General features: G+C 31.1%; 1 protein-coding gene across 1 annotated transcript; it reads left to right on the forward strand.

Moving 5' to 3' along the window:
* The first annotated feature begins 1,253 nt into the window (after positions 1-1,253).
* On the forward strand, positions 1,254-16,973 carry LOC134718931 (uncharacterized). Its single transcript, XM_063581778.1, has 6 exons — positions 1,254-2,499; positions 10,249-10,329; positions 11,000-11,077; positions 12,383-14,147; positions 14,633-14,906; positions 16,146-16,973. The coding sequence occupies exons 1-6, from the start codon at positions 2,043-2,045 to the stop codon at positions 16,758-16,760; spliced, it is 3,270 nt and encodes a 1,089-aa protein (XP_063437848.1). The 5' UTR covers positions 1,254-2,042; the 3' UTR covers positions 16,761-16,973.
* The last annotated feature ends 9,419 nt before the right edge of the window (positions 16,974-26,392 follow it).

Raw genomic sequence — 26,392 nt, forward strand, 5'->3', positions numbered from 1 at the left:
ATACAACTATCTTTAGAATATGGTCGATATAATGTAATATCAGAATGAATTATCAAAAAGGGGTAGAATTTACTAAAAAAAATGTAATATTGTTAAAAGGAAATTAAGTTGGTTCGAGTTTACTTCAGATACAATTGTCATTACATATTATAAATCTATCTTGATTAAATGACCGATTTCAGGTATAATCTATTACAATTATCGAAAAAGGTGTAAAATTTACATTGAAGTTTTAAAAAAAATTGATTAAAACCGTTGGCAGGTTTGGTAATATATTCTATACAACTATCTTTAGAATATGGTCGATATAATGTAATATGAGAATGAATTATCAAAAAGGGGTAGAATATGGTCGATATAATGTAATATCAGAATGAATTATCAAAATGGGTTAGAATTTACTAAAAAATATAATATAGTTAAAAGGAAATTAAGTTGGTTCAAGTTTACTTCAGATACAATTGTGATTACATATTATAAATTTATCTTGATCAAATGACCGATTTAAGGTATCATCTATTACAATTATCGAAAAGGTGTCAAATTTACATTGAAGTTTAAAAAAAATTTGATTAAAACCGTTTGCAGGTTTGGTAATATATTCTATACAACTATCTTTAGAATATGGTCGATATAATGTAATATCAGAATGAATTATGAAAAAGAGGTAGAATTTACTAATAGATTTAATATAGTTAAAAGAAAAATTAGTTGGTTCTAGTTGACTTCAGACACAATTGTCATTACATATTATAAATCTATCTTGATCAACTGACCGATTAAAGGTATCATGTATTACAATTATCGAAAAAGTTGGCTAATTTACAGTGAAATATAGAAAAAAACTTGATTGAAACCGTTTGTAGGTTTGGCAATATCTTCTATACAACTATCTTTAGAATATGGTTAATATAATGATTAATCAGAATGAATTATGAAAAAGGGGTAGAATTTACTAAAAAATATAATATAGTTAAAAGAAAATTAGTTGGTTCAAGTTTACTTCAGATATAATTGTCATTACATATTATAAATCTATCTAAATCAAATGACCGATTTAAGGTATCATCTATGACAATTATCGAAAAAGTTGTCAAATATACTGTGAAATTTAAAAAAAAACTTGATTAAAACCGTTGGCAGGTTTGGTAATATATTCTATACAACTATCTTTAGAATATGGTCGATATAATGTAATATCAGAATGAATTATCAAAAAGGGGTAGAATTCACTAACAAATATAATATTGTTAAGAGCCAGTCTGCCAGAAAACCATGCAAAATCGAAAATTTTGTCCAAATGGCAGGTCGGAACTTTGATTTTTTTTTATATTTTTGAAATCTTATACATAAAGGAAAAGGGAAAAAATATACTAGACTTTGTTGCATCATGTCTATTTTTAGAAACAGCTTCATTTGCATAATGCCTAAAAAATCACTTAAAAATAGGTGAAAATGTGTATAGTTTGAACTCAGTAAATTGTGGTTTTTGACAGTTCTACTGACCATTTAAACTTATATTTGACAAATATGACCTTAATAGACAAAAATAAACCATGTCTTGAAAGATTTGTCTCTAACGATCATTCAGTAGGGGGTTAGTGTAGAAGTCCGTGTTGGCCATAATGAGATTTGAAGGAAGTTTGAGTCCATCAATCTTCTAAAGTGGGATTTTTTTTTTCACGAAATTAATTTCAATGAATAGACAAATTGATATTGTCAAAAATATCAAAAATCCAATTTTGGCAAATAATTGCAAGATATTGAATTTTACGTCTAATTTCCCTTTATTTTGATAAATTTCTGTTTTTTTTTTAAATTCTAATTAAAACCCAGTAACCCTCAACTATTAATTTACCAAAGACCTGAATCATATAAAATTGTTGTATGATGAACTTTACATACATTTTGTCATTTGTTTTATGTATAATTGCCAATAAATCCTTTACATAGGGGAAAACAGTCACAGATGTTGTTTGAGTTAACTCCCCTTATTTACACTCTCCGTATTGAAAACAGAAAGTTATCACAACTTGTCTGTCATGGAGAATGAGAATGTGAAATGTGACTTCTCACATTTTACTGGTATTTCTTGTGGAAAATCTCCAAATTATCACGACAACACACTAACAATACCTATTTCACAATGTAATAAGAACACACAAATACATTTGAGTGGATTGCAGAGTCTGGAAAGAAGTCAAATCGAACCAAACTCTATCTTCAACAAGGGCAAAGGTCTTGACTTTTACAATTATCCAGAGGCTTTAATAATTTTATATCGTACCGGATATTTTAATATTGATGCAAGATTGCTCAATTTAAACATATGTCAGCAACACAGAGACTACTTTGGAATTTATTGGAGAAGGAGTAAGCTGAAATGTTGCTACCCAGAACATCCAGCATCCAGCAAGGCAAAAGTAGACAGAGGTGCCTCACCAAGAGTTTGCAAGGAATATTGGTTGAAGACAAGAGAGGTCATCAACATAGGAACAGGTAAAAACACAACCCCTTTTCATACATACACACATAGATAAGATTTATTGAGCAAAACGGACTGAAATGTATTCTATAAAACAAAAAAACAGAAGTTCAAATGTTACGTATGTAAACTAACACATGCTGAAAAAGTAAGGTAGTTAGGTAGGTATTTTTTGAAGAAAAAAAAAGTTTTTTACATTGAGTCTAAGGGGGCAACAATGTGACTTGGTCTTTAGCAGTGATTTGTTTTTCATTCTTTTTTTTTACATAAATAAGGGCGTTAGTTTTCTCGTTTGAATTGTTTTACATTGTCTTATCAGGGTCTTTTATAGCTGACAATGCGGTATGGGCTTTGCTCATTGTTGAAGGCCGTACCGTGACCTATAGTTGTTAATGTTTGTGTCATTTTGGTCTTTGGTGGATAGTTGTGTCATTGGCAATCATACCACATCTTCTTTTTTATATTGATCAAAAATAAAAAAATAAAAATTAGGGAAGGTACATGTATAGACCTAATAATCTGTCTCTTGTGTGGGTACATTTGTCATTTCATACTTCTTTTCATCATTTGGCTATTTAAAATGATGAAAGGAAATATGAAATGAGAAATGTACCCACATAAGAGACAGATTTTTCGGTATAGTAAATGTAGGGACAGAGTAAACGCACATACTTTTTTATTTGGCCCTATGGTATTGGATACTATCTACATAGTAACATAATATTACAGGCTTTTAAAGCTTGCTTGAAATATGAAAGAGGACAACCATTTGAATTTTGGGGGAAGAGGGGGCTAGGATTTTTTTTTTAGACCTACATGTATTTTTTTCAAGGTTTTCAAGGTTAAATCTCATTTTTAGTCATAGGCTGAGTAAAATTACTTATTTTCTTATAATGGTACAATGAAGAGATCGAAGCAAACCAATTATTTATTTTCTTCAAAATTATGGTAAAAAAAGAATTATTTAAAGATGCATTGCAATCTCAGACTCAGAATTTATCCAATAAAAATTCTGGATTTGGTTTTTAGAGCACAAATTCTATATTCCGAAATTAACTTTTTAAACCACAGGCACAGAAAGTCTGATATCAGGTATTTTTTGGGGTCTATTGTTCATCAGGAATGTTTGTGGCCATACATGTATGAAATAGAAGATGAGGTATGATTGCCAATGAGATAACTGTCCACAAGAGACCAAAATGACAGACATTAACAACTATCATGACTATAGGTAACTGTACGACCTTCAACAATGAGCAAAGCCCATACCACATAGTCAGCTATTAAAAGCCCCAAAATGACAATGTAAAACAATTCAAACGAGAAAACTAATGACCTTATTTGTATAAAAAATTAACAAAGAACAAATATATGTAACACAAAAACAAATGACAACCACTGAATTTCAGGCTCCTGACTTGGGACAGGAACTAAACTAAATAATATGACTGGGTTAAACATGTTAGTGGAATCCCAACCCTTCCCTTAACCTGGGACAGTGGTATAACAGTACAACATAATTAGAATGAACTATATAACCAATTGAAAAGGCTTTAAAACTCATCAGATGGACAAAAATACAAGTGGACATGGCTGGGAACTTGTAAACCAAGACAACAAAAAGACATTAGGAACAGATCTGAGAGTACTTGCATGGTTAGAAATTTTGGTATTCTTTCGGGGTGGAAATTCATCTTTTCTGACAAGTCTTCGTACAGACATTTTAATGTGAATTCACCACAGAAAGATTAAGTTAATGCAAGTACTGCATAGGCATGATAGGTGACTGTACATGTTTCTCACTCTTTTCTAGTATATAAATAAGATGTGGTATGATTGCCAATAAGACAACTCTCCACCAGAAACCAAATTAACTAGAAGTTAGCAACTATATACAGGTCACTGTACAGCCTTCAACAATGAGCAAAACTCATAACATAATGCAAGCTATAAAAGACCCTGAAATGAAAAATATAAAACAATTCAAACATGTCAAATGAGATAACTAACAGCCTGATTTATGAACATGTACAAAAAAAAAAATGAAAAACAATTATGACATACAGCAACAAACTGCAACCACTCAATTACAGGGTCCTAACTTGTGACAGGCACATTCAAAAAGTTGTGGGCTCTCATATTGGGTTTTCTTCATTAAGGTGGTACCCAACACTTTAACTAAAATTAATTTGGCTCGTTTAATTTCTTAAAATTTTGACAAAGTGTTTACTTTGACCCTTTGACAAAAATATAAAAGTTCTAAAAAATTTGAACCAACTGTTTTATCAGAAAAATTACACTGGTTATATAGCAGTTTGACAAACACTTATTTTGATCATTGAGAAGCTTAATATTCCCTTAACAACACAACGTAATTAAAACGTTTAGCTGATTTTACAGAGTTATCTCCCTGTAGTGTTAGGTACCACCTTAATTATTACATGTATCTGTGCTGAACTAGAATTACAAAAATACATTTTTAAACACATGTCTAAAACGGGATGTATTATGGTATACCATTGTCCATCTGTGTGTCCGTCAATCGCCCACACTTTGTACAATAAAAAAACACTTACACCAACTATTATCATTGATTATGAAACTTTGCATGCTTTGTTGAGATATCAGATTTTTTATTTCCATGTTACATGTATGAAGTTTTCTCCTAAAGGCTTAAAAAAGGGGGATCTTCTATTTTTTGTACCATTACTCAAAAAAGCTACCATCAACTATAATTAAATTTTGGTGAATTTATATGCATTGACGTATGCTCTCTTTCAATTTTTATAAATTTTAGATTTTGTATGTTTCAGTGTTATCAATTTTATATAATGCTCTGAAAAGAGGGGATTTTCCAGTAACAACTTTAGGTCACTGTATGGCCTTCAACAATGAGCAAAGCCCATACCACACAGTCAGCTATAAAAGACCTTGAAATTAAAAATGTAATACATGTACAATTCAAATGAGAAAACTTAACAGCCTAATTAAGGTACCAAAAAAAATCATTTAGAAATAAAATGACAAGCTAAAAGGGCAACAGGCGTATCATGGGCTTATATCACCGCTCTTTATTTCTTTAGAGCAGAACATTTACACAAAAAGTTGTTTCACTACTTATATATCATGTATATATATAAAATACAAGTTTTGGTTTCTTTCCCGCATTACTTCATACATACAAGTATAATTTAGTAATACCTAAATATAACTATTTCATTTGGCTGTACAGATGGGTGCACTCCTAACCTGTACAGCAAGTTAACTTGATAACCAGTCATTTGGACTGGTCAAAGTTAACCTGTGACCGAATACAGGACTGCTCTGACCAGTCCTAGGACCAAAATCTAGTTAACTTGAAAAGCGGACTTGGTCCTAGGACTGTTTTTATGTCTGCCAAAAAGTTAACTTGGAAACAGGTCCGCTATTGATATAAGTTAACTTCGAACCAGTCCTGTCATAAAGTTAACATAAGTTAACTTCGGAACCAGTCCTGTCATAAAGTTAACATAAGTTAACTTGGAAACCGGTCCTGCCACAAAGTTAACTTCTGCTTGGACAAATCCGATCAAAACCAGACCTGTTCCCAAGTTAACTTTTGACTGGTCTGCTCAACACTAAGTTAACTTGTAACCAGGACCGCTTTTCGTTGATTTAAAAAAAAATAATATCTTTGTTTCGTAGTATAAACATCGAAAATAAAGTAATTTGAAAATTAATACTTCCGTTTTATGAACAGGATTAAATACAAATATTTGAAAATAAGTACGCACAGAACGTAACAAAAATTTATCTGTGATCTGACAATCTATCTATTATAAAAACGATCTCGGTAAAATTACAATGATAACAGGCACTGCATATATATATATATTCCGAGATCAAATTCAATCATATTATGTATATTTTTGAAAAGAAGTATATTTGATGTTAGGTGTATACGTCCTTGTTAGTTATACATCCTTGAACTACAGTTTATGCAGCCACAATCAGCAATAGTTTAATTCATTTAAATAATGACTACAAATTTTTGTTCGCCTAAATTAAGGGTGCCAGCATGTCCTCTTTTTACTCAAAATACTGATACGTAACAAAATTTCAGTAGTTTTTATACCTCCAGTTGACTTGTACAACAAAATTATTTGATCGCATCCAACAAAATTATTTGACCGCATCCACCAAAACTGACCATATATGCACTTTAATTTGTAAATCTATATACCCACACAGTAAATCAGCCATATTTTTTATGTCTGGATTCAATGTATAATACAATCATGACAATGGACAGCAATATTGCAATATAATAACTACAAAAAAAATTTCGCATAAATTTAGGATACCAGCATGTCCTCATTTTATTCAAAATATTGATACGTAACAGAATTTCAGTAGTTTTGATACCTCGAGCTGATTTGTACAACAAAATTTTTTGATCGCATTACCAAAACTGACCATACATGAACTTTAAATTGTAAATCTATATGACCGCATAGTAAATCAGCCTTATTTTTTATGTCAGGATTCAATGTATAATACAATCATGACAATGGACAGCAATATTGCAATATAATAACAACAAATTTTGGTTCGCATAAGTTTAGGATACCAGCATGTCCTTATTTTATTCAAAATATTGATGCGTAACAAAATTTCAGTAGTTTTGATACCTCCAGCTGATTTGTACAACAAAATTATTTGACCGCCTTACCAAAACTGACCATATGTGAACTTTAAATTGTAAATCTATATTCCAGCATAGTAAAACAGCCTTATTTTTAATGTCAGGATTCAATGTATAATACAATCATGACAATGGACATCAATATTGCAATATAATAACAACAAATTTTTGTTCACATAAATTTAGAATTCCAGCATGTCCTCATTTTATTCAAAATATTGATATGTAACAAAATTTCAGTAGTTTTGATACCTCCAGCTGACTTGCACAACAAAATTATTTGACCGCATCCACCAAAACTGACCATATGTGAACTTTAAATTGTAAATCTATATACCCGCATAGTAAGTCAGCCATATTTTTTATGTCAGGATTCAATGTATAATCCAATCATGACAATGGACAGCAAAATTGCAATATAATAACAAAAAATTTTGGTTCGAATAAATTTAGGATACCAGCATGTCCTCATTTTATTCAAAATATTGATACGTAACAAAATTTCAGTAGTTTTGATACCTCCAGCTGATTTGTACAACAAAATTATTTGACCGCATTACCAAAACTGACCATACGTGAACTTTAAATTGTAAATCTATATGACCGCATAGTAAATCAGCCTTATTTTTTATGTCAGGATTCAATGTATAATACAATCATGACAATGGACAGCAATATTGCAATATAATAACAACAAATTTTTGTTCGCATAAATTTAGGATACCAGCATGTCCTCATTTTATTCAAAATATTGATACGTAACAAAATTTCAGTAGTTTTGATACCTCCAGCTGATTTGTACAACAAAATTATTTGACCGCATTACCAAAACTGACCATATGTGCACTTTAATTTGTAAATCTATATACCCACATAGTAAATCAGCCATATTTTTTATGTCATGATTCAATGTATAATCCAATCATGACAATGGACAGCAAAATTGCAATATAATAACAAAAAATTTTGGTTCGCATAAATCTAGGATACCAGCATGTCCTCATTTCATTCACAATATTGATACGTAACAAAATTTCAGTAGTTTTGATACCTCCAGCTGATTTGTACAACAAAATTATTTGACCGCATTACCAAAACTGACCATACGTGAACTTTAAATTGTAAATCTATATGACCGCATAGTAAATCAGCCTTATTTTTTATGTCAGGATTCAATGTATAATACAATCATGACAATGGACAGCAATATTGCAATATAATAACAACAAATTTTTATTCGCATAAATTAAGGATACCAGCATGTCCTCATTTTATTCAAAATATTGATACATAACAAAATTTCAGTAGTTTTGATACCTCCAGCTGACTTGTACAACAAAATTATTTGACCGCATTACCAAAACTGACCATATGTGCACTTTAATTTGTAAATCTATATACACCATGACGTGCTCGCATAGTATTAGTCAGCCATATTTTTTATGTCAGGAATCAATGTATAATATAATCATGACAATGGAAAGCAATATTGCAATTAATAACAACAAATTTTTGTTCGCATAAATTTAGGATACCAGAGTGGCCTCCTTTTATTCAAAATATTGATACGTAACAAAATTTCAGTAGTTTTAATACAGGTTCTCATGCTGACTTGGAAAACAAAATAAGTTGACCAAAACTGATCATATGTGCACTTTTATTTGCAAATCTATATACCCGCATACCATTGTACCGAGCGCCTTAATGTCTTCTCCTGGCGCTCCTGTTCACATTTTAGTAGGACCGTAAATGTACACGTAATCAATAATATTGGAAAACTATTAATGCAAAAAATATTCTGATTAAATTGAGAATGTCAAAATTTCATCTCTTTATTCATAATAACAGTCAGATCATATATAGGAGTTCATGATGGTGTACGTGTAAAACAAAACTAGTATGCCACATCATCAAAGTACCAACACTGACATGTCTGAATTCATTTCAACCGACATTTGAAATTGTACTATTTACAATGATTTAGAAAAGTATACGATTATTCTCTTCTTTGACTCTATTATGTTGGTTGATTGATTTTGTTCATAGTTAAACGTCAAGTGGCAACTATTTCATTAGAGTGCACATTGAGTATAATTTTAGGACGTCCCATATAAATATCGGCAATGACAAATCTCTCGATAAATCTGACGAATTTTGACGAGATTGTTGATAGTTTTACCACACCGTATGTTTACGGACACTGTACAATTTCTGTTAGAATATTCTGCGGGAAATAGAATAGTAAATCCAATGCAAACAAGTTGAATATCAATGAAATATCCATGCAAGTATAAATTTATGCATAAAGTAAAATTTAGGAAGGGACAGGTAAACAACGGGGAACGAAGTAACGTAGATAATGTTGCCGATATCCCGTGATATAAGAATATTGATCCGATGCGTTGGATAACCTTTCTCTCCGCCTTCTAATAAAAAAAACTCTGTGTGATCGTATAGCCATTTTTTATTTATATAAGAATACACGTATATCAAATTAAAGAGAGCATTTGTATAATATCTAGTAGAGTCTAGCGAGTAAATAATAAATGATATCTGTGGAAAAACAATGCGAATGTTGTTTACGTATTTTAATCATGCGGAAAGCTCAAGGCTGATATGAAAACTCTTATAACGATAATCTGTCATAAGCAGACCTGTCCTCAGGTCTGGTCGATAGCAGACTTGTCTACAGGTCTGGTCAAAAGCAGACCTGTCCTCAGGTCTGGTCAGGAGCAGACCTGTCCACAGGTCTGGTCTGAGGCAGACCTGTCCTCAGGTCTGGTCAAAAGCAGACCTGTCCACAGGTCTGGTCTGGGGCAGACCTGTCCTCAGGACTGGTCAAAAGCAGACTTGTCCACAGGTCTGGTCTGGAACAGACTTGTCGATAGGTCTGCAGCAGTCCTAAAAAGCAGACCATAGGTCTGGTCCACCAACGACGAAGTTAACTTGCTTGACTGCTTAAAAATTCTCAAGTTAACTTAGAAAGCAGTCAACAAGTTAACTCTAAGTTAACTTTTGTCAAGGTTAGGACCGCACCCATCTGTAGTATTGTAAATCACATGTATATTTATTATTTTAGGAATATGCAAACAGTGTGCAACCAGGCACAGAGAGTACTTCATAGCAAACCCTCTTAAAGTTAGCTCTGAGGCAGATATTGGTAAGAATTTTTTTAATTGTCTTTTACTTCTTTTGAAGCTAATGTTACCTGTTCTTGCCAATATAATGTTATTTTAACATAAAATATGTAAAATAAAGTCTAACCAGGTGCTCTGCAGGGCACAGCTTTATATGACTGCAGATGTCGAACCATGAACAGTTTGGGCAATATACATGTTATGCAAATTTTTTCGCCATTACTTTAGATCACACTTGTTTCTGCAAAATATTATATCACATATTTGACGTCATAATTAAAAATTTACTATTGCTTGTCAAGTTGACATCGGAAGGTTATTGGGAGACAGATCTAGGGTCATTCAGAAACTAAATTCACCTTAGACTTAGTACCAATAATGTTCAACATGAATAATTGGACAGGATACATTTTCTTTCAATATCATGATAATTTACAATCATCTGTGTTTTGTTTTCTGTAATCTTTGTATTTTGGATAGATCTTTACCAAAACAACACATCTAACTTTGTCTGGCCTTAGTTCAATCGACAACATTTCACTAAATGCATTTATCAAATAAGTTAACATTTGACTTATATTTCATATAATAAAAAAAACAAAACATCAGGGAAACTAATTTTTTACCTGTGTTCTTTAAAAACTTGCCACACGGCTATAACCAAGAAGTATATATGTATATATATTTTTTCAGAATTATTTGAAAGAATCCTCAACTTCAATAGTACTGAAGAAGAGCATATTCAGCATACTGCAGAAGATAATCATATGGGTAAATTTTAGAATATTACACATTATTGCATAGCAATATAATATTTCCCACAGTGGAGGGCAATAGAACAATGAGCTGATCTTCATACTGAGGGAAATTTCCTTTGATCTATTGCAATTTTACAAATTCAATATCTGTTTTATTACCTTATACATACTGAGTCATTTCTAAAAGACCCAATTTGATTGGAAACATGAATACCTTTCAACTAATCAGATTTCAGAATAAGAGGTCATAACAGGTCAGTGCAATAGACTGCACACAGGTGCAATAGAAAGATATTTTCCAGTGCAATAGACCATAGAACAAAAAATGGCAGAAAAGTATCAAATAATATAGAAATATTTTAAAATAAAACAGTCAAATACTCTTTATCAGGTTATAAATTAAAATATTGCACTAGTGCAATAAATCTTCAAAACTCATGACATCATCAATGACAAATTCTTAGTTTAAACCAATTTTTACTTTCAAATATTCAGTGCTATACAATAAAAGGGTCATTGCATGAATATTGGGGAATATTATTAGTAACATACTGTTCTAGTGACCTAATACGGTATATATGGGGTCAGTAAATTCCATATGGGGTTAGAGCAAAGTTCGAATCCCCATATGGAATTTACTGACCCCATATATACCGTATTGGGTCACTAGCACTGTTTGACATTTAGACCTATCAAAATGAGCAAGTCTTATATATTTATATTGAATATAAAGGGATGTAACACCACTACTAACCGTGTATGAGATAAGCCCTGCCTCCCTACTAATCTAATATCAAATATACACTGTCTCCATGAGAGCGCTTTTAACCAATCACATTCTTAGAAATGTATTGGAGGTAAGATAATGTCCATTCCATATCCATTAGAACATAAGAAGAATTTTATTAATAGTAATTTTATTAATCTAATCAAGAACCCATAAAGGGCATCATTTTACAACACAATATGATTGGAAAAGCAAAACAGAAAATTAATGCCCCCTTTTTTTTTGGCCAATCAATGCATTTGAATGGGGTCATATAGTTGGAACCCCCCCCCCCCTACAGCGTAAGTTCTCATTTTGTTGTAACACAAGACAAATTATTTTTCATAGAGTTTCTGCCCTTGCAACTTTCTTTGAAATTCAAGTTGACCACACTTTTTTCAGTAAAGCTTCAGCCCATTGATGTCATATCTAGTATACATGGTATATATAGTCATAATAAGGAGATCCAAAGCAAGTTAACATTTTTTTACATCCAGTGATTTCTAGAGAAATAGCTCAGCATTTTATGTTAAAATTTGTTTTAATTTTCAGAAATTGAGGATCTCAACTCTCAGTTTAGTAACTTTACCCAGACAACTATTGATCAAAGTTCGCAACAGACTTCATCTGATTGGGAAAAAGACAACGAAACTGATAAAGATAGGTTTAATCGTGCAATGACGATTCTAGGAAAAGGGAATTTTGAAAACCTACTCAAATGTCAGCTGACTTTACCATGGAAAGATACGTCTAAAAGTACAAAGTCTTTGTATCTAAAAGTTGCTTCAGAAGCTGTAAATTTGGTTCTAAGTCATATTGTTCCTGGACAAGTTGATACTGTTTTCTCTGAAATTGTGAAAAAACATGACTCCTACGATGAAAATCCCACATTAGACAAGCAGGACATATTAACTAGAGCACTAGTGAAGGCATACCTAGATCAGGACAATAGGCAAACCCAAACCCAAATACTTTCACTATTTGCAGATAAATTCTCCAAAGAAAATCTTATAAAACTTATACCAGGGGTAACCATATCAAAAATTGATGCAGCACGGAGGCATGCTTCTTTGGAATCACCAGGTCAAATGATCTGCAACAAAACAATATATAGAACACGTCTCAGTAGGCCAAAAGTTTTGCACTTTGTAGAATTTATTTCAAGTCCGACTTATCATCAAGCTGTTGGTTATGGTTCTAAGAAACTTTTCCTGTCTACAGGTGTGGAAATAGTGATTCCAAAGGTGGTGAGAAATATTATTTCTGCAAGACTAATTAAAACTTATCTTGCATTTTGTGAGGATCAAAATTTTGAGACATTCAGTAGATCAACTTTGTTCAACATATTAAATGTTTGCATTTCTTCACAAAAGAAAAATTTACATGGTCTGGACAACATTACTGCAGAAGGTATGAAAGCGGTGGATGTTTTAACAGGTATTGTTTCAAAGCTACAAATGTTTGGATTACCTGGAGAAAAAGTAGATCAGTTAAACAATCTTATGGCATCCTTGAATCAACACCTAAAGTTTGAAATTAAAGGTCACCTAAAAGTGCAATCGCCATGCATAGATCACTGCACAGTATATAGTTTGAGTGACCCCAAATCTGTTGTATTCCAAAAGAAATGTGACCATGAACACTGTACAGGTTGTGAAGAATGTGAAGTAGTGGAAAAATCACTAAATGAACTAAGTGAATCATACCAGAACTTGCAATCACATTCCACTATTCCACAGGATGTATCTGAAGAAATTGTACATGAAATTGATAGATCAAGGACCAGTATACTTGCATGGAAGGCCCATTGTGTAAGAACTGTACACCAGGACCAAGCAAAGCATGATATTCTTGATCAACTGAAGCCCTATCAAGCATTAGTCGTCATGGACTGGGCCATGAAATTTTTACCTTTGAAACATCGTGAAGCTCAAAGTGATTTCTTCGGGAAAAAAGGAATCGGTTGGCATGTATCATCTGTCATTACTTTGGCAAGAAATACTGAAAATACTGAGAACAAGTATGATGCAAATACATATATTCACATCATGGAACTTGGTACACAGGGATGGTTTTCAGTAGCCCATATTCTTACAGACTTGTTAAAACAATTGTCTAGTATTGATGTCGGTCTCAAACAGGTTTTCCTGAAAAGTGACAATGCTGGATGCTACCACTCTACCGGACTTATTGCATATTTAAAACATTTAAACACCTTGTCACCAATTACAGTTATGGAGTACAACTTCAGTGAACCTCAGGCTGGAAAAGATATATGTGATGCCAAAACAGCTCACTGCAAGATGCACATAATAAGGTACATATATATCATGTATATAAAAATAAGAAGATGTTATAATGAATGCCAATGAGACAACTCTCCATCAGAGACTGAATGAAGTAGAAGTTAACAACTTTAGGTCACCATACTGCCTTCAACTATGAAGGAAAAAAACATATACGATAAACAGCAACAAATGACAACACTGAATCAGAGGCTCCTGACTTGTGACAGGCAAAACTTTACCTGAAGCGGGACAGATAGACAGATGCGCTGACTAGAAAACATAATGCCCCTCTACTATCGGAGGTAGGGCAATAAAAATCATTAACATCAAACTGTTTTTTTTTTTTAATTCAAATATTATATAATAAAACCAGCAAATTAATTTACCCTACATTTTCAACAGTGCACTAATTTGTTTTTCCAGTTAATAATTGGTGGATATTTGATTCAATATGGAGAACTTACACATATTAATATAAATGCTTACTTCATCAGTACAGTATGTTATCTTGTAGGTATTCACACGAAGGGCATGATGTAGTTACCCCATATGATATGTTGACTGCCATTTATTCAAATGGAGGAATAAAAGGAGTGATAGCATCAGTTGTATCTGTGGACATGAGGGAAGAGGTTAAGATGAAGACAAAAATTCCAAATGTTAGTCAAATGAACAACATAACCTTTGAGGCAAATGGTGTCACCTTTAGAAAGGCTTATGGTATTGGCAAAGGTTATTTTATGTCCAGTGACCAGTTTAAAGATCATGAATTATTAAAAGGATTTGAGGTATGCTATATTAATTTTTCTGCTATTTTCTCGCTAAAAAGAGGAAGGTCAAACAATGTTGCTTTAATTCATGTATATATATTCAGAAATTATTGCATGCAATTATTATTGTGATTATTGAAGAATGAACAAAAATGGAAATTTAATTATTGCTATTCAAGAAAAGCTAAATACAGATATATATGCATCAGATATCAGAATGCCAGATCTTATTATCTTGCTATTGATATCAAGTCACAGTACTAATAAAAACCATGCAATAATTTCTGAATTTACTGTACATTCCTTACTAATTCTATGTGGTATATTTATCAATGAAATGAATTGTAATACCTTTTATACCCTGCAGTAGGCAATGCGGGGATTAAGTTTTACACTTGACTGTCCATCCATCCATCCATCTGTTATTCATTTTTCCTTTTCTCCCTACCATTTACTTTAGCTTTTTGTATCTCATACACAATTCTGAGAACCAAAGTTCAAATTTGGGCGCAGAGTCACTTACCTTCTAGAGTTATGCCACTTAATAACTTGGAAAATTGCAATTTTTCTTCTTCTCCACACTCCTACTACAAGTTTTTCTCAACCATAGTTTATGAAACTTACACACAATGCTAACATGGCTAATAACCACAACAAACAGACAGAGTTCTAAATTTTGGTAGTGAGCCAGGCCATTTACCATTCAAGAGTTATGCCTCTTTTTAACTTAGAAAATTACAAATTTTCAGTTTCTGCACTCTAACTTAAGTTTTTGTCATTTAAATTTTATTAAACACACAATGCTGAGAACTACAACAAATAGACAGAGTTCAAATTTGGGCAGTTAGTGTAGCAATGAAAACACTCTAAATTTATATTTGTGTTGTCAATACAAGGCGATGCAAACTTTGTCAATTCGACCTATGTATTCAACTGTAAATTTTGAAATTATCAAGATGTTTTTATTTTTGTGAAAAATGCCACTGGAACTGAACAGCAAATAAATAATAAAATGCTCCTCAGGGCACTGCTTGATACGATTGCATAAATTTTCAATTTAAAGCAGACAATTAAAAAAAGTTCTGTGAAATTCTATTCTTCATTGACGTCATTGTTAAAACCTTATGAAAACACATTGTCAATATCATAAACAAGGAGATATAAGGTCAGTACTGTATATCAATGTTAAATATAGGGTAAATGCCATTTGACTGATCAGTATAAATTATGATAATATGGTTATTTTTTTATTTGTAGGTACAAAAGCCATTTATGTTGAAGGAATCTTTCATGCCAGGCTCTGTTACAAATTACAAATATAACATTGAAAACACTGATGTAACAACAGAAACTGACGATTTTCCAATACATGTACCAAATGTTATGGCAGGGAATTCTGATAATTCAGATAATGAAGCTTTATTTGCTTGTCCAGAACAAAATTGCACAAAGGTTTACACAAAACCTCACTTCTTAGAACAACATATATGCATAGGCAAGCATTTATATGCAAACAAAGAAAATAGTTATGACAAAGTGAAGCTTCTTTGGGGAGAGACATGTGTAGCTGTGGATCATGAGCACAAGGTTTTGCTACAATCGGTTTTGACAACTAATTTAGATATTGCAGAAGGCTGGGCCCTTAAGATTTCTAAGCCATTGAAACGCTTTAGTGCTAAGGTTAAGGAATTTTTGCATGAGATATATATGGAATGCAGTGCTACAGGAAAAAGACCAAATTTTGATCAAATCTGTAGCAACTTGAAGCTATTAAGAAACGATGATGGAACAAAGAAATTTAACACTGATGAGTGGTTAACCACATCTCAAGTGAGGAGTTTATTTGCAAACTTTGTAAAACTTGGATCTTAAGAGCCAACAAAGTCATCTCTTGTTAAAATAGAGAATTTGAATGAAGTTGATGATGAGGATTTGCAAAACACCTTGGCAGAAATGGACAGTGCTGATGTTCATGCTATTTCTGAGGACTTAGCAACAGATATTATGGCAGCCATTTCAACTTAACTTTCATTCTTGTTGCTTAAACAGTGCAGTGTAGTGTAACTTGTACATTGTAAATATGAAGGCCCTTTGCCAATTTATTGATTTTTTTTTTGGGGGGGGGGGGGGGGGGGGTGGAAATTTTAGCAGTTGCTGAAGTGGCTGTTATGGTTAGAAGTATTGATAGCAAAAACAGATCAGCATAACAAGATGTATCTACCCTGAAAATTAAAGAGTAATCTGTCAACCTGTTTTGGTATGCCAAAAAATAAAATCAACATGAGAAGATATATCTACTATGACAATCCATTTTGAGGTCAATTCCCGTGAAATTTAGATTTTTACTGTTTGTTTACAGATTTGTTGTCTAAAAAAACTACATGTAGGTCAAACAAGTAAATTGCAAAAAATATCTGCAACACAAAAACTAAGTAAAGTATGAACATATAAAAGTTCTCATTAGCAAGCTGGTGGGTTTTTTCTTCGCCAGAAGAGCAATACAGGCTCAGGTGTTCCTCATGTTTTTTTACATTTATATGTTATAATATATATATATATATATCTATTGGTTACATTTTCACCAACGTAAATTGTGATTGGGTCAGTAATTTTCATCTTTTGATTAAATATCTGTATATATGCTGTTAAACCTTTAGATCAGCTGAAGATCAGTCAAAATTGTGTATGTGATAATTGAGAATGATTTTGCATTCAAATATATATAAGTGTTACGATTTTTGGAAATTTTCGATATATGAATGAAGGGAGTTTTTGAAGTCCAAGCTGCATGTTTGTATAAAAAATCTGTTAAAAATTTGTTAACCAGTACACTTGTATTCTACTTTTGTCTACATTCTTAAAATCTGCCAATAAATGCCTGTGATATTCATATGCTTATAAAATTCTATGTGGAAACTTGTATGAAAAAATCACACTGTCATCGTATTATTGTTTTACTTTCCAGTATTATGCCTTGATATTTTGAATTATTATAAAATAAAAAATGATTGAAACATGTTGTTTTATTTTCCAAAAGATCTGACAGTTGAAATCTGGATGAAATAAACCAATTCTAGGGGTCATTTAAAACTAGTAGTGAGATGTGAGGTTTAAGTCCATGTTGTAGACCTCAATGTAACTTTTGGATGAAGAACAACAATAAAAGCTCTTTCATTTGCTGGAATTTTAGGGTTAGGGTTAGGGTATTTTTTGGCATGAATCTATACAACATGTCACTTCCTTTCAGTTAAGATATAGCTCCTGGCGAGTTTTCTAGATATTCATTAGGGAATATTGATAAGAGCAATACTTTGGGGTGTTAAAATCATGTTTGTTGTCTGTCAGTTTGTTTGTTCGTTATTTATCTATAATCCACAACTCTTCTTAAAGAACTGAATGGATTTTAACATAACTTTATTTCTTGTGAGGGTAAAGTGAAGGTGTGCACCATGTATTTTTTTTCATCCATTTAGGGTAAATCGGGGAACTTTGGACCAAAAAGGAGAAAATCAGTAGCAGTGTAATGTAACTCCCTGCAACTTGCAACTCATGCTAAACCACTAAAGGGTTTGATGTGAAGTTATATGAAATACTGACTAAATATTGTAGTTGTGTGTAATGCATTTATTTCCCACAATGATCCATAAGGGGGCGGGTGGAGGGGTAATGACAGATTTGAATAGATGTACCATAATATAAGGTAATTCCTGAAAAACCACAAATCCTGAAAAACTAATTATATTCACATCAGCACTATGATCATTTGCCAAAATTGGATTTTTTATATTTTGTAGATATATGATCAGGGTTCAAGAAAAATCAAATGGCATTCAAATATTTTTCCCACTTTAGAAAATATACACTTTTAAAAATTTGAAAATTTCACCTTTTTGGCTATTTTCTAAATATATAGATATATAGACCAGAATTCGCAAATATAGGAATTTTTTTTTACCTCAGGTATTAACATATTTTGACAGTTTAAATACAGTATTACAACATTATCTTACCAATTAAACAGTTACATGATGATAAAAACTGATATTTTTCAGCTGAAATTGCTGAAATTGCCTAATTTTCTGCTTTATTTTGACCAAAAACGGCTATTTATAGATGGCGCTTCATACAGAGACAACCATTAAATATTTTTATAAAATATTTTGCACAAAGAGTTATTGTTATGAAGGTATCATGTATGCAAAATTTCAGGTCAATATGATAACATTGCATTTGGAGCCTATTGCATGGTTTTCTGGCAGACTGGCTCTTAAAAGGAAATTAAGTTGGTTCAAGTTTACTTCAGATACAATTGTCATTACATATTATAAATCTATCTTGATTAAATGACCGATTTAAGGTATCATCTATTACAATTATCGAAAAACTTGTCAAATTTACTGTGAAATTTAAAAAAAAACTTGATTAAAACATTTGACAGGTTTGGTAATATATTCTATACAACTATCTTTAGAATATGGTCGATATAATGTAATATCAGAATAAATTATCAAAAAGGGGTAGAATTTACTAAAAAATGTAATATTGTTAAAAGAAATTAAGTTGGTTCAAGTTTACTTCAGACACAATTGTCATTACATATTATAAATCTATCTTGATTAAATGACCAATTTAAGGTATCATCTTTTACAATTATCGAAAAACTTGTCAAATTTACAGTGAAATTAAAAAAAAAACTTGATTAAAACCGTTGGCAGGTTTGGTAATATATTCTTTACAACTATCTTTAGAATATGGTCGATATAATGTCATATCAGAATGAATTATGAAAAAAGGGGTAGAATTTACTAAAAATATAATATAGTTAAAAGAAAATTAGTTGGTTCAAGTTTACTTCAGATACAATTGTCATTACATATTATAAATCTATTTGAATCAAATGACCGATTTAAGGTATCATCTATTACAATTATCGAAAAACTTGTCAAATTTACTGTGAAATTTAAAAAAAACTTGATTAAAACCGTTGGCAGGTTTGGTAATATATTCTATACAACTATCTTTAGAATATGGTCGATATAATGTAATATCAGAATGAATTATCAAAAAGGGGTAGAATTTACTAAAAAAATGTTATATTGTTAAAAGGCAATTAAGTTGGTTCGAGTTTACTTCAGATACAATTGTCATTACATATTATAAATCTATCTTGATTAAATGACCGATTTCAGGTATAATCTATTACAATTATCGAAAAAGGTGTCAAATTTACATTGAAGTTTTAAAAAAAATTGATTAAAACCGTTGGCAGGTTTGGTAATATATTCTATACAACTATCTTTAGAATATGGTCGATATAATGTAATATAAGAATGAATTATCAAAAAGGGGTAGAATATGGTCGATATAATGTAATATCAGAATGAATTATCAAAATGGGGTAGAATTTACTAAAAAATATAATATAGTTAAAAGGAAATTAAGTTGGTTCAAGTTTACTTCAGATACAATTGTGATTACATATTATAAATTTATCTTGATCAAATGACCGATTTAAGGTATCATCTATTACAATTATCGAAAAGGTGTCAAATTTACATTGAAGTTTAAAAAAAAATTGATTAAAACCGTTGGCAGGTTTGGTAATATATTCTATACAACTATCTTTAGAATATGGTCGATATAATGTAATATCAGAATGAATTATGAAAAAGAGGTAGAATTTACTAATAGATTTAATATAGTTAAAAGAAAAATTAGTTGGTTCTAGTTGACTTCAGACACAATTGTCATTACATATTAACGGACTGCAATAAATTTTGATACTCTGCAATATTCGTTCTCAAAATGGATTGTTTTGAATCTTTGCAAATTGGCTAAAATTCTATGTTTTTTGCCTGAAATCTAATGAATTTCTTTTTGTTTAGAGAAATTGCATCAAACTTTTAAATACTACAGCTTAATTCAATTTTTCTTAGAAAAAAAAAGACAATTCTCAGCTACCTTCAAATTCTTCCTGCAATAACAAAAGAAAATAAATAATATACATACTAATATTTTAGCATTTCCCTGTTCTAAGTCATAAAGTACTTTTAAATTTATACAATAAACTAAATTTTTAGCCTTCTGAAATCTTACATTCAAAACTCAAGGCTAAATTTTTAGCTTTCAAAGATTCTCAATTAAATGTAATCAGCTCGCGTTTTAACTATAAATTTGATCAGTTTGAACAAAAACAGTTGATACATGAAAAAAATGCTAAAGTTTTAGTAAAAAAAAATAACATGTTGATCGCAATGCAATATAGTAAATTGTAAATTATAAGCCTGGTACCTTTGATAATCGATTTTGGAGATGAAATTTAGCGACTTTAGCGATCATTATTTTGATTTGATCACGAAAATCACGAGTAAGAGTTTACATTTAAGTTTTGAAACAAGCACTAGAATTGAATGTCCTACAACATTCATAAACTGTCATCAACATGTAGAATAGTTTATCATTATTATACTAATCGACTTTTGGTGGGATTTTATTTCTCAATCTGTAGGAATTATGTGGTTTTGGTAGGATTGATATTCTTTTCGACATTTTGAGATTGCCTCAGGCATCAGCAACCTCTTCAATACTATAAAACTATAGTTTGTACCAGGCAGTATATATATTGTACATATGCCTCATTCAATGTAAAGCGCTAGAAATTAATAGAAATGTACTCTTTTGTAATTTAAGTGATATAGTTCCATCTTTTGCTAATATGTGTGAACAAGATAAGTTTAGTTTCATTCTGAAAAGTAATGATACAGACATTAGTACTGTAAGTGTAGCTGGAATAAGCGATATGTATGATTTGAACATTCATTTAAAGCAAAAATAATGTTGTTAAGAACTTTTATAGTATTAATGCTAATTGTTAATGGCTTGAATTAATAATTTTGTATGAATAACACCTCCACGTAATGTAAATATAAAATATGTATCTCTTATCATTGAGAAAATATGTTTGGTTTGGTTTTTTTGTTTTTGTCTGTTTGTTTGTTCATTTTTGTATTTGTATTTGTATTTTGTAAATGTCGGCTGGTATCATTTCTGTATAGGAATTTACACCAATAAAATTATTTGATTTGATTTTATGCCTATGGTTTGTCTATAGTATGTGTTGACACTTTAAAGTAAATGTCTTCTATTATAAGGACTCTATATGAGGTCAAAAGACATGGAACATGGTATTTGAAAAAAACGAGAGAAAGTTTAAATGAAAACCAGACATGAACTCTGGTTACAATTCATATTTTGTTTACATATTTTCATACAAAATAAAACTAGCAAAACTAGTTATATATAGAGATTAAATAACGTTCAAGTTACCAAGTTTCTCCTCCTCTTCTGGTATGCTTATTTCCCTTGAATACAATTATCATTTATATTAAGAAAACACGAACAGTTGATGTATTGTAATATTACAATAGAGTAAAAACAACTTTGCGCCATTTTGTAATCATAAACAGTCTGCGTCCTTCAAATGCTTTAATTATATTTGATGAATTTATGAAATGTCAAACGTTTACGTGATTTTAACATTTAAAGCGCCTTTATGATTAACATTTTGTCTTTAAAACGCTTGAATAATTGTATCACCTTTAGATTATTTGGTTCTTTAATTATTAATGTTACAGCTTCAATAAAAAAAATATCATTATACATTTCTAATTTTATTTAACTGTTCCGAACTTAAAAGATTCTATAGACACACATTTGTGATATATCAGCTAAGCATGTTCAGATTTGAATGACAATATTTGAGTTAAGAACCTTTCACTTGAGCTTCTCATCAGTATTTACATGAAGATCAATAATAGGAGATTAATGAAAACCAAAACAAATAGATAGATGTACACTTAAGTCATGTAAGTATACGTTATCAGTTTGTGTAAATGCCTTGTACTTAATTCAAATTTCAGAAACGTACAGGCATTTTTGTTGCTAAATCCACGAAATGATATATCAGACTATACATTGTTTCCCTACATACTTCAATTCATACAACAATACACTTAGGTTTAATTGTAATCTTTATATTATTGGTGATTAAATTAATCAGGTATTAATAACCAAATATTCAGCTGAAACTTCTACTTAAAGAACCTTCAATTGGTAAGTGACATTCCACATAATAGTTAAATTTGAATATTGTCTATATCGCAAATTCATTTTATTTTGATATTTTAAAACATAACTTAACATGCATTGATATCCAGGTATTTATTTTTGTATATTTTATAAATGAGGTACCAAGGATAAGTCTTCCGAATTGTGATAATTTCATTATGACATAATTAATTGTGATGTAATTGGTGGCTTTATTGTGATGTCCCCACAGCTGGCCTTCGACTATTTTATCTTTTTTGTGTGTTATTTTGGCACTTCAACTGTTTGTTTTGTTTTTTTACATCCTTAGCTTTCTAATATAAGGTTCTGAGCGTAAATGATGAAGATCAACCCAGAATAGCTTCATTTTTATCACTTTTGCAGCGATTTTTGTTATAAACGGTTATCTTGGTCTGACCCCAGTCACGAACTGTTTGAAAAATGCTATAATATGTAATATGTTAAACAACACGGGCGGAAAATGTAAGGTAAACTTTGTTTGCTATAGTGGACAAAATGATGACGACAGTGCAACGTGTGATTTTGGAGGAAATTACCGATACTCACGTTTTTATATATAATATGCATGTTTACCACTCTAGTTTGTAGTTCAGAACCTTCCACTTAAGCATGTTTACCTTCTCATCCACTGGAGGTATGACTGAGAATGTCAACCGTTAAAGATAAGTGCAAAACAAAACAAATAAAATGATATAAACCATAATAAAAGTTAGTAGCCCAAGCAAACGCTTGCATTCAGTTATACAACTCTACACATAAGTCGACATTTCAAAATTTTGGCATTGACAATTATGAAATCATTTGTGCGCTCCCGCTGAAGCATCCAGAAAAGCACTCTGGGACACTTTGTTTATGAAATGTAATGGAATTTCTACATGCTATCAATTTTTATGTATGCATAAAACAAGTCCTTCATTTTTCGGCGAAAGCTTATAACTTTGTGTTATAACTTAATGTCTATAAAGTGAGCTGAAGTTTAATACTGGTATTATATGGCTGATTCACTCGTTGAAATTGATCTTTTTTCTATGGAGAACACTTGTTCTGCTGACAGAAATGATAGGGTCCTGATATTTTGTGTACTTTAATATCCTATACTCTCATTCAAGGTTTATCCTTAACTTGGTCTCAACTTTTGAATAATCTCTTTCAACTGTGTCTCTGAATGTTATTTCTGACTATACAGTTTATATGTATGTTCAACTTGGCGTTTATTTTTGTTGTAGTTCAGTTGTTTTGCTGTTCTATTGTTTTCCTCTTGTAGTTGATTGTTTGGTTTTGGTTTGTGATCCGGATTTGTTTTTATTGTTTAATTAGATTTATGACTATGGCGGTATATTACTGTTGCTTTCAGTACGATTAAAGAGTTTTTTCATGAAGAAGGCTATACTGTAATATTCATTTTCTTTGGCTGGATAGTAGATCATTTGGCAATCATTAAACCTTACCCAACTATAAAAGTTATTTCATGTCTAGAGTTTATTACTATGGAAGGAGGAAAATAAGAAATAAAACTGTTATGTTGAGAAACTTTAAAATACCCCAACAAGGAGAGTCTCAGTCCACGTTAATACAAAAATTGAAAAAAGGGCACTGTCTCTTGTCAAATGAGGTAAAAAATTATAAGCAACAAAGCAACAAATTCAACAAGCTAAATGAAACACAATAATACATCAAGACAATAACAAACAATAAAAAGCATAAACCTGGTGGAACTGAAACCATTTTTTTAAATTATGTCCTGTACCAAGTTAAGAATATGTCAATTGTTTATCAGTTTGTCCGTTTCTATAAACTTTTGTTTTGGACAGGCTATTTGCGATGTTTTTTTACTTAGATTTTTCTTGGAGATTAGTATTTTTGTTGTTCCTTTATTTCCTTTTAGCGACTGATTCGTATAATCAACAGACCTTGAGTTCTTAAGGATTCATTAAAAATATGGCCATTTCAACATGTTCAAATCCTTTTTTTCTGTTTTATTATTTTTAGTATGTTTCTTCTATCAATAAATCAACAACTACTAGAAACTTATATATGATTAAAATAATTTATTAGCATAATAAATACATAACAATAAAATAATGTGATCATGTGATACATGTAAACTATGGAATAACAGAATACCATTAGCCAGGTCTGCCACCTGTTAACTGTTGTTGTCCCACTGGTAAATTACGAAAAGGGCTATTTGTAATAGGACCATGGTAAGGTGTTGCATAGGTACATTCTGAAAGCTGATTAAGTCTTTCATGTCTATACTCAGTGCATCTCAAACAAATGCAAACTGGTAAAATGTGCACTAAATAATGAGCATGACAGGTTTTAAGTTCATGCAATAACCTCATAAAATCTTCTGCACTTATATGTCCCTGTAAATTAACTCCATGTAAATTAAGTAAATAAAACTCATTAATGACAGAACGATACATTGGTTTGATATAAAGCGAATGAATTGCAACAGCATTTTTTGCACTAATTTTTCGTGGCAGAAGCAGTTTAACAAATTCTGTTTCCAGTTGGAACTTTTCAATCAGTGGAACAAGAAGAGCTGTTTTGCCCTCTCTGCATCTTTTTACTTCACTATTGTCATTTACTAAGCATTTAAATAAAAAGCCTAATGTAAAATTGCGATTATACTCTGATAAAATAATTTCTATTTCTATTACATCATTTTCATTTTGCATTTGCATATAATTATTAACAACATCTAATAAAAACTCACTTCTTTTTAGTGCTAAATGAACTTTGGTCTGGGGCGCAATGGTAACCACACTGGGTTCACCATCATGACCAAAGTTTAAATGAAGAATTAGCTTATTCATGATAGAATTGCAATATCCCTTTTCCTTTTTTTCCCTAACTATTTAATTATAGTTCCCTATTTAGAATAATATTCTTGCCCGCCCCAAAAAGGAAAAAGGATAGAAGCAGATATGTTTTCAAGATGCTTCTACACCATAGCAAACCTTCAGACAATCATGTGGATAGTGTTTTTAAAACACTCTTTGAATGTCCAAACATTTGGTCTTTAATGTGACCCTTGAAGGTTAATCAAGAATCAACAAAATATAGTTTAATATATCCAATTATTTTTAACAATGACAAAATATAAACAGTTTATAACTAATTCTTATAATTCATCATTGCAGTGGGTCAAACAGCATAAAACTTCTATAGGCCACGGTGGACTGAATATAATATATATTAACTAGAGGCTCTAAAGAGCCTGTGTCGCTCACCTTGGTATATGTGAATTAAACACAGGAAGCAGACAGTTCATGAAAACATTGTGTTAAGGTGATTGTGAAGTGTTTGAACATCTTACTTTACTGAACATTTTTTGCTGCTTACAATTATCTGTCTATAATGAACTTGTC

Source organism: Mytilus trossulus, chromosome 5, assembly GCF_036588685.1.
Source record: "Mytilus trossulus isolate FHL-02 chromosome 5, PNRI_Mtr1.1.1.hap1, whole genome shotgun sequence".
NCBI classification, from domain to species: Eukaryota; Metazoa; Mollusca; class Bivalvia; order Mytilida; family Mytilidae; genus Mytilus; species Mytilus trossulus.